This window comes from Melanaphis sacchari, unplaced genomic scaffold (assembly GCF_002803265.2).
Source record: "Melanaphis sacchari strain LSU unplaced genomic scaffold, SCAv2.0 Contig47_pilon_pilon, whole genome shotgun sequence".
Lineage (NCBI taxonomy): Eukaryota > Metazoa > Arthropoda > Insecta > Hemiptera > Aphididae > Melanaphis > Melanaphis sacchari.
This window is the reverse complement of record NW_020271320.1, coordinates 878,947-895,113: the sequence shown is the minus strand read 5'-3', so window position 1 is coordinate 895,113 and position 16,167 is coordinate 878,947. Positions and strand designations below refer to the sequence as shown.

At 29.6% G+C, this 16,167-nt stretch overlaps 1 protein-coding gene across 8 annotated transcripts in view; it reads left to right on the top strand.

The window, feature by feature from the left end:
* The first annotated feature begins 1,129 nt into the window (after positions 1–1,129).
* The window catches only part of LOC112598336 (protein daughterless), a 28,827-nt gene continuing 13,789 nt past the window's right edge, over positions 1,130–16,167 (top strand). Inside the window, exons 1-4 of one of the 8 annotated variants that reach the window (XM_025344757.1) lie at positions 1,130–1,441; positions 2,742–2,785; positions 3,075–3,206; positions 6,843–6,896. In XM_025344757.1, the coding sequence (XP_025200542.1) occupies positions 1,360–1,441; positions 2,742–2,785; positions 3,075–3,206; positions 6,843–6,896 (312 nt within the window). In that variant the 5' untranslated portion in view covers positions 1,130–1,359. Of the gene's footprint in view, positions 1,442–2,741; positions 2,786–3,074; positions 3,207–6,842; positions 6,897–11,218; positions 12,433–16,167 lie in introns of those variants that run through there. The other 7 variants (XM_025344759.1, XM_025344753.1, XM_025344755.1 and 4 more) reach the window with 7 other exon arrangements.

The window sequence follows — 16,167 nt, the reverse complement described above, 5'->3', positions numbered from 1 at the left end:
CAGTCGTGTTTATTTTTATTTCTCAGGTTTCTGAAAATTTATTTTTTTGGTTTTCAATAAATAAAACAGTTAATATTTCTTGAGTTAGTACTTACGTTTAGACAACAGTGTGGGAAATGGCAAAATGTAAAATATTTAGTAGGTAGTCATTTAGGTAGGTATACATTTTTACTATAATTCTGCAGGCATAATATAATGTATTAAATATTTATTTTTTCATTATAATTACGCCTGAATAATTTACTAGGGTAGATCATATATACATTTAAAGGCTATAACCTATATCAAATACTTATTTGGCTATTTAATATATTATAAATGAGGAACACACAAAATTTAAATGAGTGTATGTTAACGACTAAGATTATATCGAAGCCAATCTATTTAAAATGGCTAAAATCATATAGTTGACGATTGTATTTTAATTCAAAACTTTTGTCGTGTTAATATTTAAATTTTAAGGACAATGTACAACATTTTATGAGTGGAAACCTCTTTCACTAGGTAAGAAGAAATAAATAAAAACTTTTATTTAACGCTTTTTATTTTTTTACTATAAAAATTTAGTTTTTATAGAAAAGCATAAGTTTAATTTATATACTTCTAATTGATATTTTTATCAGTTTACTGCGACTTATCTTTTTGCATAATTCGCTGATACTTCGACATATGCGCATGCAAACAATTCGATACGACTATTCCTGGCGGTTTCGGTGAGGAAACTCATTATTATTAGTCATGTTATTGTGATCAACAATGCCTGTATTTAATCACGATTACACATATTGCACGTTAAAAATCATGATTTCAACGAACGAGAGATGTGGTAATGGAAAAATAAGAACGTTCTTCGATGGCAACAGAATCGCGGAACGAAGTGACTAGTGAGTAAACTATCGCGATCGGTTATTGGACGCCGAACCTACGGGAGACCCGTGTACAATCGGCCAAAAAAGTAACCGTGTTTCGTTGGTGTATGCACTGCGTCGTTTTGTCGTCGTAGAGGGGCCTGGAGACCCGAGTTGGGGGGAACCGCCCCCTCGCTTTTCGCTCCGCGACCGCTTCCCGTCGCACGGCCACCACCGGTCGCGCCTCTGCGTTGGCCAAATGCAGCTGTCAGCGAGAAGTGGGGAGAAAGGACAGCGCCGCCGCCGCCGAGGGTTTTTCGGTTTTGTGTTTTTTGCACCGTGGTTACGGATAGTATGATACGATCTGACATCTGACGCTTTCCGCGTACACGGGCACCATGTCGCACGGCAATGTTATTCTCGCAGTGCCGTTTGGATGTTCATGATCCGTGTTAGTTCGTCGTGTTATGTTTTCAATCCGATGGGCTTGTAAAAACGAAGAAATCACAAAATGGCGACAAGCGATGACGAACCGATGCACTTGTACGAGGTGTTTCAGAACTGCTTCAACAAGATCGCGAATAAACAACCAGGTTGGTGTCGTTATTTTTTTGCCGCAGCGGCTGGCGGCGTAAAGACGAAAAGGGCCCGCTGGACGTTTGCCGCCGTTCCGTGCCATTTAATTACCGACTAATTTTTAATCGTCGCCCCCGATGTGTTGGTCCATCGACCGACGCCGCGGTGTATTGCACGCCCGCCGTGCGTCGTCGATGTTTCCCGATATTATTCCCGTATCCCGTGCGCGATGCGTTCTTCGAGAACACGATTACGCTCGTTCCATACTGGACTTGTCCCGGACGCTCGTGAACGACGAGTATGTTTGTCATGGGATCCGTTCAAATCTGTCCGTTTCGTATTCGCGTGTCGATTTCGATTGCAACACGTTTGATTGTTCCCGCATTATTAAATTGTCATTTATTTATTTCCGCGATTAGCTTTACGTACGGTCGTGTCGATGAACTTTGTAATCCCATTATCATGTTATATCGCGGCATCGCGCACTGTAGTTATCATCCACTTATTAGGCGCCTATGCAAAATATAATAATATTGAAAACGAACGATTTTGTTCTCAATATCTTACGAATAATTATTGTTCTCGAAATGGGTTTTATTTACGAAATAAAACCTGTCCATATTAATTAATATTCATATCCTATAATTGTATTCTTGTTACCAATTTATACAAACAATATTATTAAGTTGTTAATATTATTAATATTTTATTGTTATAAAGGTAGATAATATAGGCACATAATATTGACATTTTTAGAATGAATCAATTAACAACCTTATTAGTTGCTTGAATTTTTAATATGTAGGTGCTTACTACTATATCATATTGTTTACATTTATTTTAAATTATATTGTATTGTTATAGAGTTTATAGAATTCATCAGCCCTTAAATTTTGTGTTCAAAAAAACATTTTGTTTTACTGCTTTGTTTTTATAATATTTCATCTATCCTACAAATAATTTAAATTTGCTAACTTAAATCTAGTCTAAATATTTTTAATGTGACTTACAATATTTTGTTTTTAGAGAAATTAATTTAATTACCATATTAAATTATCAATTAGATAGATAAATATATGTATTTAATACTTATAGGTTGAATACAATGTTTAAAAGTCAATGCAGTTGTTACTACATAATCTTTAATATCTTACTATATACAATCACAATAAATTTAAAATAGGATTATTGGTTAATATTAATATAAATTCACCTATTGTACAAAATTATTATTTAAATATCTTAATTGTGTATTATTTATGATTAGAATGTTTAATTTGGATCTTATTAATTATGATGTTTTTATGTCTGTTTCAGAAAAATCTGGGTTTCAACCACCATATAATATAGAAAATGGAATGGTATGTTAATTAGTTCATATTCTATTCTGTGTGTCTTTATATGAATATTTAAGTAAAAAGTTTTAACGACAGCCTTCTTCTCACATGTACTTCATTTTAATGTTTGAAACATGATTTTACCTTTTTTTCCATGAATAATAATTAAAAATTAATTTAATTTGTGAGTTACCTCTAATTCAAATCTAAGATACCAATTGAAAGATATTTTCTTTAATTATTAGTAGAGTACTTAAATATGAACGAGCCAAGAAGATATAACAATTTTTTTTTTTATTAAATGTTGTTTTAGGCATATGGTAATAATTTTGCTTCTGGCCCTGAAACTTTCAGCCCAGATTCTCCATATTTTCCATTTGGTAATACTCCACGTAAGCCTCTTCCAACAACTACTGCTGGTACCGCAGTTAAAAGAAAAAGAGAGGTAATAAATTATTAAATAAAATGTTTTAAACTTAAAAAGGATTTTTTTTAGTTATACATACATCCAATATACTATTATTTCATACTCATTTTAGTACATGCATCTTACTACAATTTCTAATTATCAATAAAAGCTATTAATTTGCTTTTACACTATTTATATTTTATATTTATTTGCATGAATACATATAAATAATATATTTTGATTATCTCATTTATTGTCATTACTCTTATAGGTTGAAATGTTTCAATATTCAATTTCCATTTAGTCTAGTTTCAAAAACTATGAAATATATAAATAAATATTAATTTTTCTTTTATGAAAACCTTATATATTTAGTTAATTCTGTAGTTAGGTATGTGTTCACTGTTCATATTCATTTTTTTAAATTAAACTATGATATGTAGATTAGCAATAGTAGACATTGTAGTGCTAATTAATATTTTTTGTTGAAGGTTAAAACAAAAACATAATTTATTTTGTTTTAGAATTATTAAGATTTGAGTATGCATAATGGACTTGCCTATAGGTTTAGTAGTTGTTTATATGGTTATGTAATGATTATTATTGCATGTTATAAATTTGTGGATTTGTTTTTGAAATATTTTTTTTATAATCCAAGTAAGTATGTTAACTATGAAAGGATGGCCAATTTTTGACAATATTATGATATTTGGGAACCATTACTATTGTTTTGTAATTGATAAATTATTAATAAGTTAAAAATATTTAAAATATTGATTTTATTTAAGTAAAGCTGAAAAAATTATATGAATCACCTTTCCCTACTCCTTTGATTGATAATTATACTGTACTTATATACAATAATTACTAATTAATAAGAATAAATAATCCTTCAGAGTTTGTTTTGAAAAAAAAAATTAGCTAATCAACATAAATTTTTGTTTTTTTTAACTGTTTTACAGTTTGTATAAAAATTTGCATTTCTTTTGAAGTTATATATTTTACGTTTATATAATTAGCAAGTGAAAATTTAAAATTGACATTTTCATCTATAATGCTTAATAAACAATTTACTCTTCGTTTTTTATAAATTTATTTCATGGTTAAAAGTTGAAACACAAAGAATTCAAACTCATTTTTGTCAATGCTTACTAAATGTATATATATTTATCATGTAAAACTTTTCTAATAAATAATAGTATGACAATTTGTTTTAAAAAATTCTTTCCTATACTAGCAATAACAACAGCAACATTTATTAGATGAAAAAAATTTGAATATATATAAAACTTTATTTCTTTATTTAACAAAGGTATTCTATTGAAAATTTAAATTCTTGTTAATAGTAAAATACATTGGTTAAGATGATGCTACACCCACATGTATTGTTTCTATCTTACTGACATAAAATTAGAAAATTTCCTTTCAGTAGAACCAATTTTGTGTTGTTTACTTTTAATTATTTATTAAAGTGAATTGACCTATTATCAAACTTAAAGGTAAGAACATTATCTGTTATCTGTCGTTGACTTTTGAACGGTATTTAAATTTTTAAGCATATAATGAGTATGTACATACTAAAATATAAAAACACTAATAACTTGTTTAAAAATTAAAAGATTGCAGAGTACAAACAAAATATATCAAATAATGCTCTTATTCATTTGTTTGATTGTAAAACCTTGTTCTCTAATTAAAATTAACAACATAAAATCGGTTTTATTGAACTCAAATTTACTATGTTTATAAAACGGAGAAACACCATTCAAACGTAGCATATGAATACAAAATAAATGTGTTACATTACTGATCAGTGATCACCATTTTGTTGATCTCTGTTTTAATATAAGACGATTTAATTTATCGTATAATATATGCGGTTTGGAATTTTTTTTTTTTTAATTAAATTTTTATACTGCTTAGGAAGGATTTGTTAAATATTAATAAGTTCGTTTTAATAAAAAAAAATAGCACTTTTACTAGGTAGTTTATTAGATTGAATTAAAATCTTCATATTATCTAAATTATTACATTTAAGAGTTACCTAGTTTTAAATCGTGTTTTCATTAATTACGATACTTATTCTTAAAATCATTTCAAGAGGACACGTTATCCGTCTAGTATACAATATGAAATGAAAATTTAGGTTTTACAAATTAGATTCAATTTTGTGTAGTTGGTTCTAATATTAAACAGAATAAATCTGTTATCAAACTTTTATTTAAGATTACCTGTATTTATACGTACTTTTTTATCATGTTAGTCATGAGCATTTAATAATTGAAGTGGCAATTCAATAAAACACTGATAATATTCTTACTTTTAACTTTTATGTAATAGGTCAATCCATTCGGAAAAAAATATTTTTCCTAACTTTGAACTATAAAAGTAATTGAGGTTTTAAATTCGAGTATAAAGAAATTTTGATATATATTTTTTTAAATATAAATAATTCGAATGTAATACAACAATTTTTATATTTACAAAATTAAGAAAAAGAAAGTTTAATTCTAAATATTCTTACCGTAACAACATTTTCAAATTTCTTTGATATCTTAAAAATTTGAATTGAAATTAGGATTTGAATTCTAACTCCAGTGAATACAACCTCAGTTTCAACGTGATAACCAAAATACCGCATGTATTTTCCAATGCCGATCTGTTTTTACTTATTTTTATTTTCCTAAAATGTATTGTCTAAAATTATATTTAACCATTTAAATTGCTTTTCAATTTTGTAATCTCGTTATCTTATTTTATATTTTTTAAGCCATGATATAAGTTGTTGGCTGTATCAATAAAAAAAAAAAATTAATTAATTAATACAAATTACTACGTACTAATTTAAGAATTCGTCGGGACATTATTTGTTTTTTCTAAAGCTCACACACATAGAGAATTTGCGTTCATCAAAACCTGTTTTACGTTATAGCGTAAGTTGATTATTATCGCTGTGTATTATCAAAATTAAAATTAAAAACATTATCTGTGTTTGTATATCGGCATTTTTACGATGTATAAATTTAAAAGCTAGATATAAGCATTTCTAAATAGTAATATTTTACATACTTAAATGTATATAAAAAATTTTATGTTAAAAAACTAAAATATATAAATAAAGATTATGTTCATACTTCATGTATTTAATTTTAATAATAAGTCAATGCAGCTAACAACACAAGGTTGGTTCTGCTGAACACATTTTTTTCTACAGATTACTGTAATGGATGTGTTAAATTTGAATTGATTCATTGATAAATAATTGTTCTATAGATTTTAATCGAAGAAGGTCTTTTTTATTATTGTTATTTTAAAATTTTGAAAAATTCTTAAAAATATAAAATTTGTTCGCCTGACTATACATTTTTTTATTTATTTTATTCCTAAGTTATTTAACTTAGAAGAACATTGTCTTAAACTCTTAACTTTTAAAAATTCAATTTAAAACAAAACATTTTATCATTCTTAAGTCGAATATAAACTATAAAAAGTTGAAAATTTCAATTGTCTATAAATAACTTAACAAGAGTCAACATATTTTTTTTTTTTTAATAGCTTTTATAGCAGTGTTATTACGTATACATTTTATAAAAAAATAATTATCGAAATTGAAAATATTGTTTACCGTAGAGCATCACCCATTTTAATGTATATATATTTTTTTTTTTACAGAGTATAGACTCGCCACCAGCAGAACCATCTGAAGTTGAAGTTCCCCATCATTGGGTAAGATTTTACTTTTTACTACAATATTTTATTATTTTTAATTTAATATATTCCTAAAAAAAAAAAAAAAACTGGAAAAAGATAGAACGAAAATTTTTGCCCATCTTCTTTTAATATAATTATAAAATTATATAAATTGCTTTGTGTCTATATACATTTTTGACAAATCTTATCTTGCATCTTTAAATTTAAAAATAATTTCTAAAGTTTAAGATAATTAAGGTATAAGGTTTTATGGATTTTTAAACCAATTACACTGCGCGTACAGGTATGTTTTTTACTGTTGTAGTTGTGTTACTGTAGATTTGATCACGATTTTTCTAGTTTTATTCTTTGAAACCTTGCGAAGTTATCAGATTAGTTGCAAATTTATTATTAATGTAATAACTAAAATGTAGTGATAAAAATTTATATTTTTAATTAGTAGAAGTTTGAAATTAATTTTATATGCTAATATAAATTTTAGTTTTTGTAATAATAAAATATAATTTAGAAACTTAAAAGTATTACACATTTCTAATATCTAAAAAAAAATAATCAAAAGGCATATTTGTTACTAAGTTATACTTATTTGATTCATTGCCCATTGGTAAGTAATATTTACAATGTATGGTTCTTCACATTTAACCCCAACAAAGAAAACTTAAAACACTTGTTTTTATTTGTACAGCTTAACAAGCACGTACACTTAGCAATTCTTTTGTTCTAGTTTTTAACATGTAAATAAATTAAATATCTGCAATAATGTATAACTTAATGTATATTGGTATAATAGTTTAGAAAATAAATGTTTCTAATACTAACGTTTTTGTTAAAAACAATTATTTAATCGTTCTTTAATTTTTTTAGAATATTTTAGTAAATTTTTTAATCATCATAAAATACAAAATGTTTCATTACAATTTATTTAGTATCATATGTACGTAAAATTAGTCTCAAATTAGAATTAGAAACAGATCGATTTATATATATATTTATAAATCCATAACCTATGTATAGTGTTATAAATAAATAAGTATGAGTAATGAGTACAGAATAATATTTATTAAGTTCGAGAATCGAAAAATATTTTGGCCGAATCTCGGATTTATCCATTATATTTTTATTTTATAATGTATCCTGGTCATTTTTTATTAATTTTATCTTGTGATCTATCCCAGATCCCTATATATTTAAAACTCAATTTAAAGATTAAACTTGATCAGTAATCATAAATTACATACTTTATATATTGATTAAATTAATGCAAGTTTTGGTATACTAGAATAATTATTGACTAAACTAATATAGATGTATCTTTCGGTTTACATTGATTTATTTTTAAGCTGTGAATTATATTGTTTTTGAAGTTTATACGTTATTGGTTTGGAATGCCTTTAAATTAAAATATAAGAATGTTTTATTCACTATTTATTATTTGTAAATACGATTATAATTGATATTAAATTAATTAAACTATAATTTAAACGTATTTAAGTAATATTAACTATTTCTTTGATAAAATAAAATTTGTTATCCTTTCTATCATAAATTATTAGGTACATTTAAATATTTAAATTTCCAGTTTTTTTTTTTTTTTTTTATTAAAAATGTTTATAACTTGATTAATAAAATATCATATTATAATTAATAACCAAATATTTATATATATTTAGCACGTAGTATAGGTTTGATGAATTTTAAATACGTGTGTTGGTTGAAATTCAGATTCATAAAATCATAAAGCTGGATTTTGTATTTATGGAATTTGTATGATGCTGCGTAACAAATGTTGATTTTAATGTAATTTGTTAACCTTTTTTTTCAGTAAATATCGTATAGAATTTGGTCCCTTTATTCTTTTTGTGCACGGGTTTACCAAAACGTTTCATATTTTTTTCTCTGTCTTTAAAGCGTGCTCTCACGTATGTTCGCTTTTCGGCCTCCGCGTTGATGGGGTAGTGCAATATTATTATTATATACATGTGTAGCAGTAATATAATTTTTGTAGCGCAGCAAGAAAGGACCAGTAGTTCAATAGTTAGAAACATCTGGCAAAGTGGCATCCGATGTAGGTAGTAGGATACACCGTGGCAGCATACAATGTTCAGTTGTAACTATTCAGATAACACCGCCGTCATGGTGCGTCTACCACTTCCCTCTAACTCCTGCTGGCCCATGACCAATGCATTGAACGGCAAGGGCTTTTTAGTTTTAATGAATGAAATATTAATTTTTAACGGCACACCCATTTCATAATGACTCGATGAAATAAGTTTTTATATTATAATTTCATCAATCTCACAAGAAATATATGGTTACTAAATTATTAGTATATAAATAATGAAAATAGTCATTTGTTAGTAACTATTATTAAAAATAATGTTTATGAAAATTGGTTTTAAAAAACATGTCTTTAATTGTGATAATACTGACATTACGCATGTACTCGTGTAATCATACATGTATAATATATATATATACTAGGTTAGGTTTGATATATTATAATATGTATTGATAAGTTTTTGATTATAGAATGTGAATATTAAATAAAAATATCAATAATTTTTGTTAAAAAGAATTAAAAATCAATTTGTCCATTCTAGACGTTGTGATGAATGATGGTTTTTACTTAAAGTGATATGTTTATAACTATTTATACTATTTTGCTGCTATTAATAATTATCAATAATTATTAAAAAAATTCATACAACTTTGTGGCAGTGTTTATTTAAATATCGTTAAATAAAATAGATGTAAAAAGCTTTTATCAGTGGAATCTTGTTTTTGTTCAGTAGGGGTAAAAGAACCCTTGTAAAATTATGTAAGATGAACCTTCATATGATGCAGGATATGAGGATCTTGGATATCTAATTTCCACATTTACCATATCATCGAGTGGGGATAGTGTTATATAGTACCTTTATTTGGTTGCCAATGTCTGCTATTAAATTTCATCTCTGTTTAGTGTTCGTAAAATACTTATTACTAAAATGTTTATGATGTTTTTTCGTAAATTTTTAAGAATAATTAGGAATAAAGAACATTTTTAAATAATAATAAATTTAATGTATTACAGAGATTTGTGTTATTGTTTAATAGTTCATCGTGACGATTATAATATTTTTAAATTTAAATGTGTAGCTAGTTTAATTTTCATTTAAATTGAAAATTGTGCTAGTATTATTAAAGTTCTACCGTTCTAAAGAATAAAAATAATTTTTACGCACGGGGCGCAGGTGTATACCTCTTATTAGTTATTGTATTATATAACTGAATAATGTAATTACAAAAGATTGAAATTTAATAGTCTCAAGCGAAACTAGTTTTTAGACCAGCTAATAATATTGTTTGGTCCATTTGATATTTTCGACTTTCAATACGATGATTTAAATAACGACGCGCCAGTGAGGTGTGCATCGGACGAAATTTAATCACGAAATTTTAATGAATCAAACGACCGGATAAATAGATTATTCCGAGGTAGACGTGCGGTATTTCGTCTATAATAATAATCGGTTTGTATAATATTAGGTGTATCCGCCGATGCCGTTGTTTAAAACTTGGTCGTCCAGCAAAACGAGTGCCGGATTTGTACCGCGGGAATGTCTTTTACAATAATTATTAATTATAAGACGACGACGAAGATCGTCTGTCGAACGATTTATTCGTTTTAGACCCGTGACTTGCAACGCCGCGTGCGTACATTTGTGTGTGTGTGTGATATTAATCGAAACATTTACACGGTGTTTAAAATAAAAAAACGTATTCATTAAACGCGTTATTGTTCGGGAGAAAAAAAAAATGTTTTTCTACGGCGACGATTATTGTGTCGTGTCGTGTGTATTGTTCCGGCGAGACCCGCGCGTACATACTACATAAAATACATTATGTATTATTACATCTATCGTGTATTTTTTTCCTCTCTTTTTTTTTTTCCCTATCCCGCGGCAGTTCTGGTGCTGTGTCGGCGGCGGCGTCGAACGCAGAGCCAAGAGGAGAAGCGTCGTCGATGGTTGGCAGCAGTGTTGCGCGAGGGGTCTGTACACACGATCGTCGTATTATAGTGCATAATATTATCCTCCGCGTTTTTATTGTGCCGTATTATTACTATACACACGCACCGTGTTATATATATATACGCGCGCATTGGGCATAATATATATATATATACATAGTAGTGTATAGTTTATGCGGTGGCGATGGCATAGGCAGGTGGTAGTGCGGCGTCGGCGGCAGCGGCAGCGGCGGCGGCGGTTACACACCGTACGGCAGCGGCTTAGAGGTGGTGGCGTGTATATATATATATATGTATGTATATACACACACACACACATCGTATACACGAAGTCTACGTACACGCACACGTTTGCGCGCGCACTCGGTATCGCATCGTGTGTTCCGTACGTAGAGCCTGTTGCTCCTTCGCCGTAACAGCCGCGGGCCGCGTTTCAGTGTAACGGCGGCTTTCCGTGACAATGGACACGACGCCGGAGCCGTCCTCCTAGTCCCCGCCCAGCATTGCGTGGCTTCGCGCGGCGAGCGAGAGAGAGGGATCGAGTGAGACGCATCGAGACGCAGACGGGTGTGTGTAGACCTCTCGTAACGTGAACGTCGTCGTCACGTGCTGCGTGCGTTGTTTTCGTCGTCGTGTCCGTGTGTAGTTTCGCGCGCGCGTGCGTGTTCGTGTGTGTGTGTCTGCGGTGTGTGCGTGCGCGTGTGTACGCACGGCGACCATCTGTGCGCGCCCCGACGTCGTTGTCGTCGCGTATTTCGCGTCTGACGGGGGAATAGAAAAAATAAAAAAAAAAATAAAGAAAAAGATTTCGGGCCCGAGAGGGTGGCGCGTGTGTGTGTGTGTGTGTCTGAACGCAGGCGGCGTAGGAGAAGAGGAAGACGACTGTCGTCGTATACGATTCTCGCAGTGCTATATTAAAACATAGGACATAGAGTATACGAATTCCTGCACCGCCGCGGGACGACTTGACCGCGTGACGATCATCACAGGCCCCGCGCCGGCATGCACCACTACCGTACCAGGGAAGACGAGACGCCCTGCGGGGGCGACCCGTACTTCTATCTCAGGCTGTCGGCCGGCGCTGCCCCCTACAGCCCCCTAGAGCCCATTAAGCTCGAAGTGGACGTGAAACCCGAACCCCGCATAACGCCAGTCGATGACTGCATGCGACGCGGATCTCCGCTGGCCGACCCCGCTTCCGCGGTAATGGATACTGCCGGCGGTTGCGGTAGCGCCGCTTCCGTCGCGGTGGACACCGTTGGTTGCGGCGGCGGCGTCGTCGTAGGTGGAGGTTTGGGTCTCGGTGTCGATTGCAAAGACGAAGGGGGCGCAACCGGAATCGGTCTGCTGGCCCTCACGCAGCTCGACGGTTACGGCGGCGGCTACAACAATAAGTCGTACTGTCATGCAGACGGTGGCTCGGTCGACTTGCAGCTGCAACACGACCGCGTCGGCGACGAAAACGACAAAGACCATTGCAAATATTCGTACAGCCGGCTGATGTACTCATCGCCAGATGATAATATTATAAAACATCAGGTATATTCGAAATTATCCTAACAATATATAAAGCAGACGAGAATACCCGGCAGGATGCCGTCTCATATATGAAACATCGGAACACATAACGTTATTGAATTCTCGTCTTGGTCTCGGTTTGCTCGGGGTTAGGTTAGGTACCTAAGCTACAGCGCCTTTTTAATACTCGAACTTTATACACGTAATTTATTACCGTACGTTAGCGAACGTGGTCGTCATCTTTGGTTCAAAATATCGATTGTATCACAATATCGTATTATCAGTTCTTATTTAAAAACAAAAAATCTTTACCGAGTATTTTTGTTTTTTTTTTTGCATTTAGCTTATAGTTAGTAGAAAGAAGGGGCGAGGAATTTATAAAAAGTTTTTTTTGGAAAATTCTTACGCATTTCAATAAGATACGCTTTGTTTTTTTACACACGCTTGACTTTATTAAGTCGCTATACATTTCCACTTTCGTGCACCGAACTTAAAACTAAGGATTTATTTTAATTTATAATGATATTATTATTTACCTAGGTATATTGCAATGTTATTTTGATACAATAGCTGAGTTCGAACGATTTTAAGCGTGTTTATAAAAATAGAGCTTATAACATCACAACTATAATTATCTTGACTTCATATTACATGGACTGCTATTTGCGTTGTTTTCATTTGAACGTGAAAGCGTTTTTAATTTTAATTAAATAAAAGTTTTAATTGTGTATTTAACTAAAGTTGTACACTTAAACAGAATATATTCCAATATACCTTGTAAATATAACTAAAATTAAATCATTCGTTGTATAGTTTAAATTACAGTCCATTTAGATAAAATTACTCTTTTAAAAATGTATATATTCTAACCAATTTTTTACTAAACTAAATTTCATAGGCCTTATCATAATTTTCATCATTGCTTCACTTTAATATAAAAGTTTAATTTAAATTAGATTGTCATTTATTAAATATAAACACCAATTTATTTTATTGTCATGCTATAATTTCCGTGTACACTAAGGTGTATGACCCCTATCATCCGATGTAACTGGTAAAGGATTTGGAACGTCTTGGAATGATTGGGTGTCCGTGATTTTCTGCATGTAAATAAGATAACATATTGTATTAGATTTTTTAAATTCGAACGACCGTTTTTAGTCTTTTTATACTAAAAATATCTATATAGTAAAGATTTTTTCGAATGTATTTAAATCTATTTTGTATGTAGAATATAATTTATTGAAATTAAAAATGTTTGTCCTGGTTAGAAAAGTTTAGTAACGTTTTATCGAATTTACACTAGGCAGCAGCAGTTAACACTGCGTGAAGTAGCTATAAGTAGGTCTTTATTGTTGATTATATTATTTTGTAAGGTGAACCAAACCAGTTGGCAGATGTTATAAAACACACCTGCCTGCATCCTCACAACAATGGTCTCCTACTCACTGCACCTCTAAAGTATAGCTTGATTCTTTTTTTCTCCCGTTTTGCCTGTCTAAGCTAACTTAAAATTTAATAAATTTCACATTTTCGTTTTACACTCATATCATGATTATAATGCATAATATGTAGTATGCACACATATTCTAATAGTTCGTTAAACAAATTTGATGAGATTATTGTAATTTGTAATGTATTACGAGAGCTTAAACTAAAAACGTGTTTGAATAAGTACTGTATAAGTAATAAATAATTATTAAATTAAAATTCATCAATTTTATAAACAATTTGATATTTATTTTATTAATTATTGTTTCAACTATTTTATTTTATATAAAAATGTAATTTGACTTAAAATACTCATGATGTATTTGTTAGTCTAATCAGGCTTGAGTCCACGGAGGAGCATTACCCCTTTCCGATTCAATAATAATTATTAAAACATAATAAACGTAATTTACACTCTTGAACGCCTTCTAACAAATTGAAAATCTAAATCTTTATGTCTGCGTATAAAAGACAAATTACTTTGTTACATTGTAAAAATAAATTGTATTTTTAATTTTGGACATAATTATGCTCTAAATATTTCTATGATTATAGATTTACTATTAAAAAACTAAGGAAGTCACTTCTTTTAGTAGATTTTGAGTGTATCTCGTCATTGGTTAAGTTAGGTTACTGTATTTAATCATTTAATGTGTTAGTTTTAATTTAATGATAAATTATTGCATATAAGTATGAAAAAATGATTTTAAACTGAAATGGTGTTTCCTACTCTATTTTTAAAGATGTAAAATGTTACATTTTTTTTAAATTAACTATCATAATGTTGTATTATATATTATAACTGTTATTATAAGTCAATACCGCGGCTTGTGGTAAAAACGGTGCGAGTGGTGGGCTTAAAATTTCTTAAAATAAGTCTAAATATTTTTATTGTGTATACAATAAATAGTAGCATAAAATAGTATATAAAATGGGGAAAAATATCAAGTTTTTGCAACAGTTAATATTTGTTGAATGATGACAATATATAATACTAACACATCATTAGAGGGAAAATTGTGAATTGACCTATTATCAAATTTAAGGCAAAAATACTATTTATAAGGCACTGAGAGGTATTTTTGATATTTTAAATTTGAATCAAGTTTTAAACATTATACAATAAGTTTAAAATGAATAAATTGACTAATATTAAAATTAGAGTAAAACAGCTTCTTTACTTTATTGTACAATTTTCTATTGTGCGTTAATAAGGAAGCGACAATACATGAAAGTAGAATGTCTGATAAATAAAATAAGTTCAAAATATTTTAATTTGAAATAATGATAAACAGAAATGTTTTTCAAATGTGAACCCTGCGATCAAAACCATAATTGTATCACAAATAAAAAAAATATTTGAAATTATCAAATAAATAGCATAAAAAACTCAAAATATTTTGAAAGAAAAATAATAATATAAATTTCAATTAATATGATTAATTTTATTTTCAATTCTGTCGTGTTCAGCCTCTAGCCCATGAACCCTCCAGTTGCTGTTGTCCCTGTAAGCCCATGTCTCTGAAGCCCCTATAATTCCTCGTGAAAGTAAACGTTTTCAATGTAAATCTATAATATAAAAATGTATTTGTATATTAAAGGCAGTGAAGGGAATCGTATAGCTAATACGTTAAACATTTATTGGTTTTGTGAGTGAATGACAAAGATAATATTGATGTGTCCTATTTTTAAATGTCTGTTTAATTAAAAAATATCTAATAGTGCTTGCAAATATGATATTTTTTGTTGATTCAACTTGGTTTTAATTACGTATTTATTATATTAATAAATGTATTCGGCAATAAATACTTGTTTTAAAAATCTCGTGATTCCCATCATATCATCTCAACGTCTCATTAAATATTTTCTCATGTAGTAATATACTTGTATCACGATAGTTATATGTATAATCTATTAAATTTTTATTTTTGGCAATGAACAAGTCAAAAGTATTACATTTATAGTTATTAATTTTGTGCAAAAATATTTATGAACTATAGTGTTGGAGAGTTCTTGGCTCTAGAATATACTGTATAGTCTATGAATGCATATTCTTAACGTAATTTATTAAATATATACGCTCAATGGAGTGAAGTATATTACATAAAATAGATAAATCTGAGAATTTTCTAACTTCTAGTAATCTAAATAATTCTGATATATTTTTTGAGGGTTTTAAATATTTATGTTTCTATTTATAAAAATTATACTAGACAAATAAATACAAGTTAAGACGCATATTATTCTATTAATTAAAGAAGTATA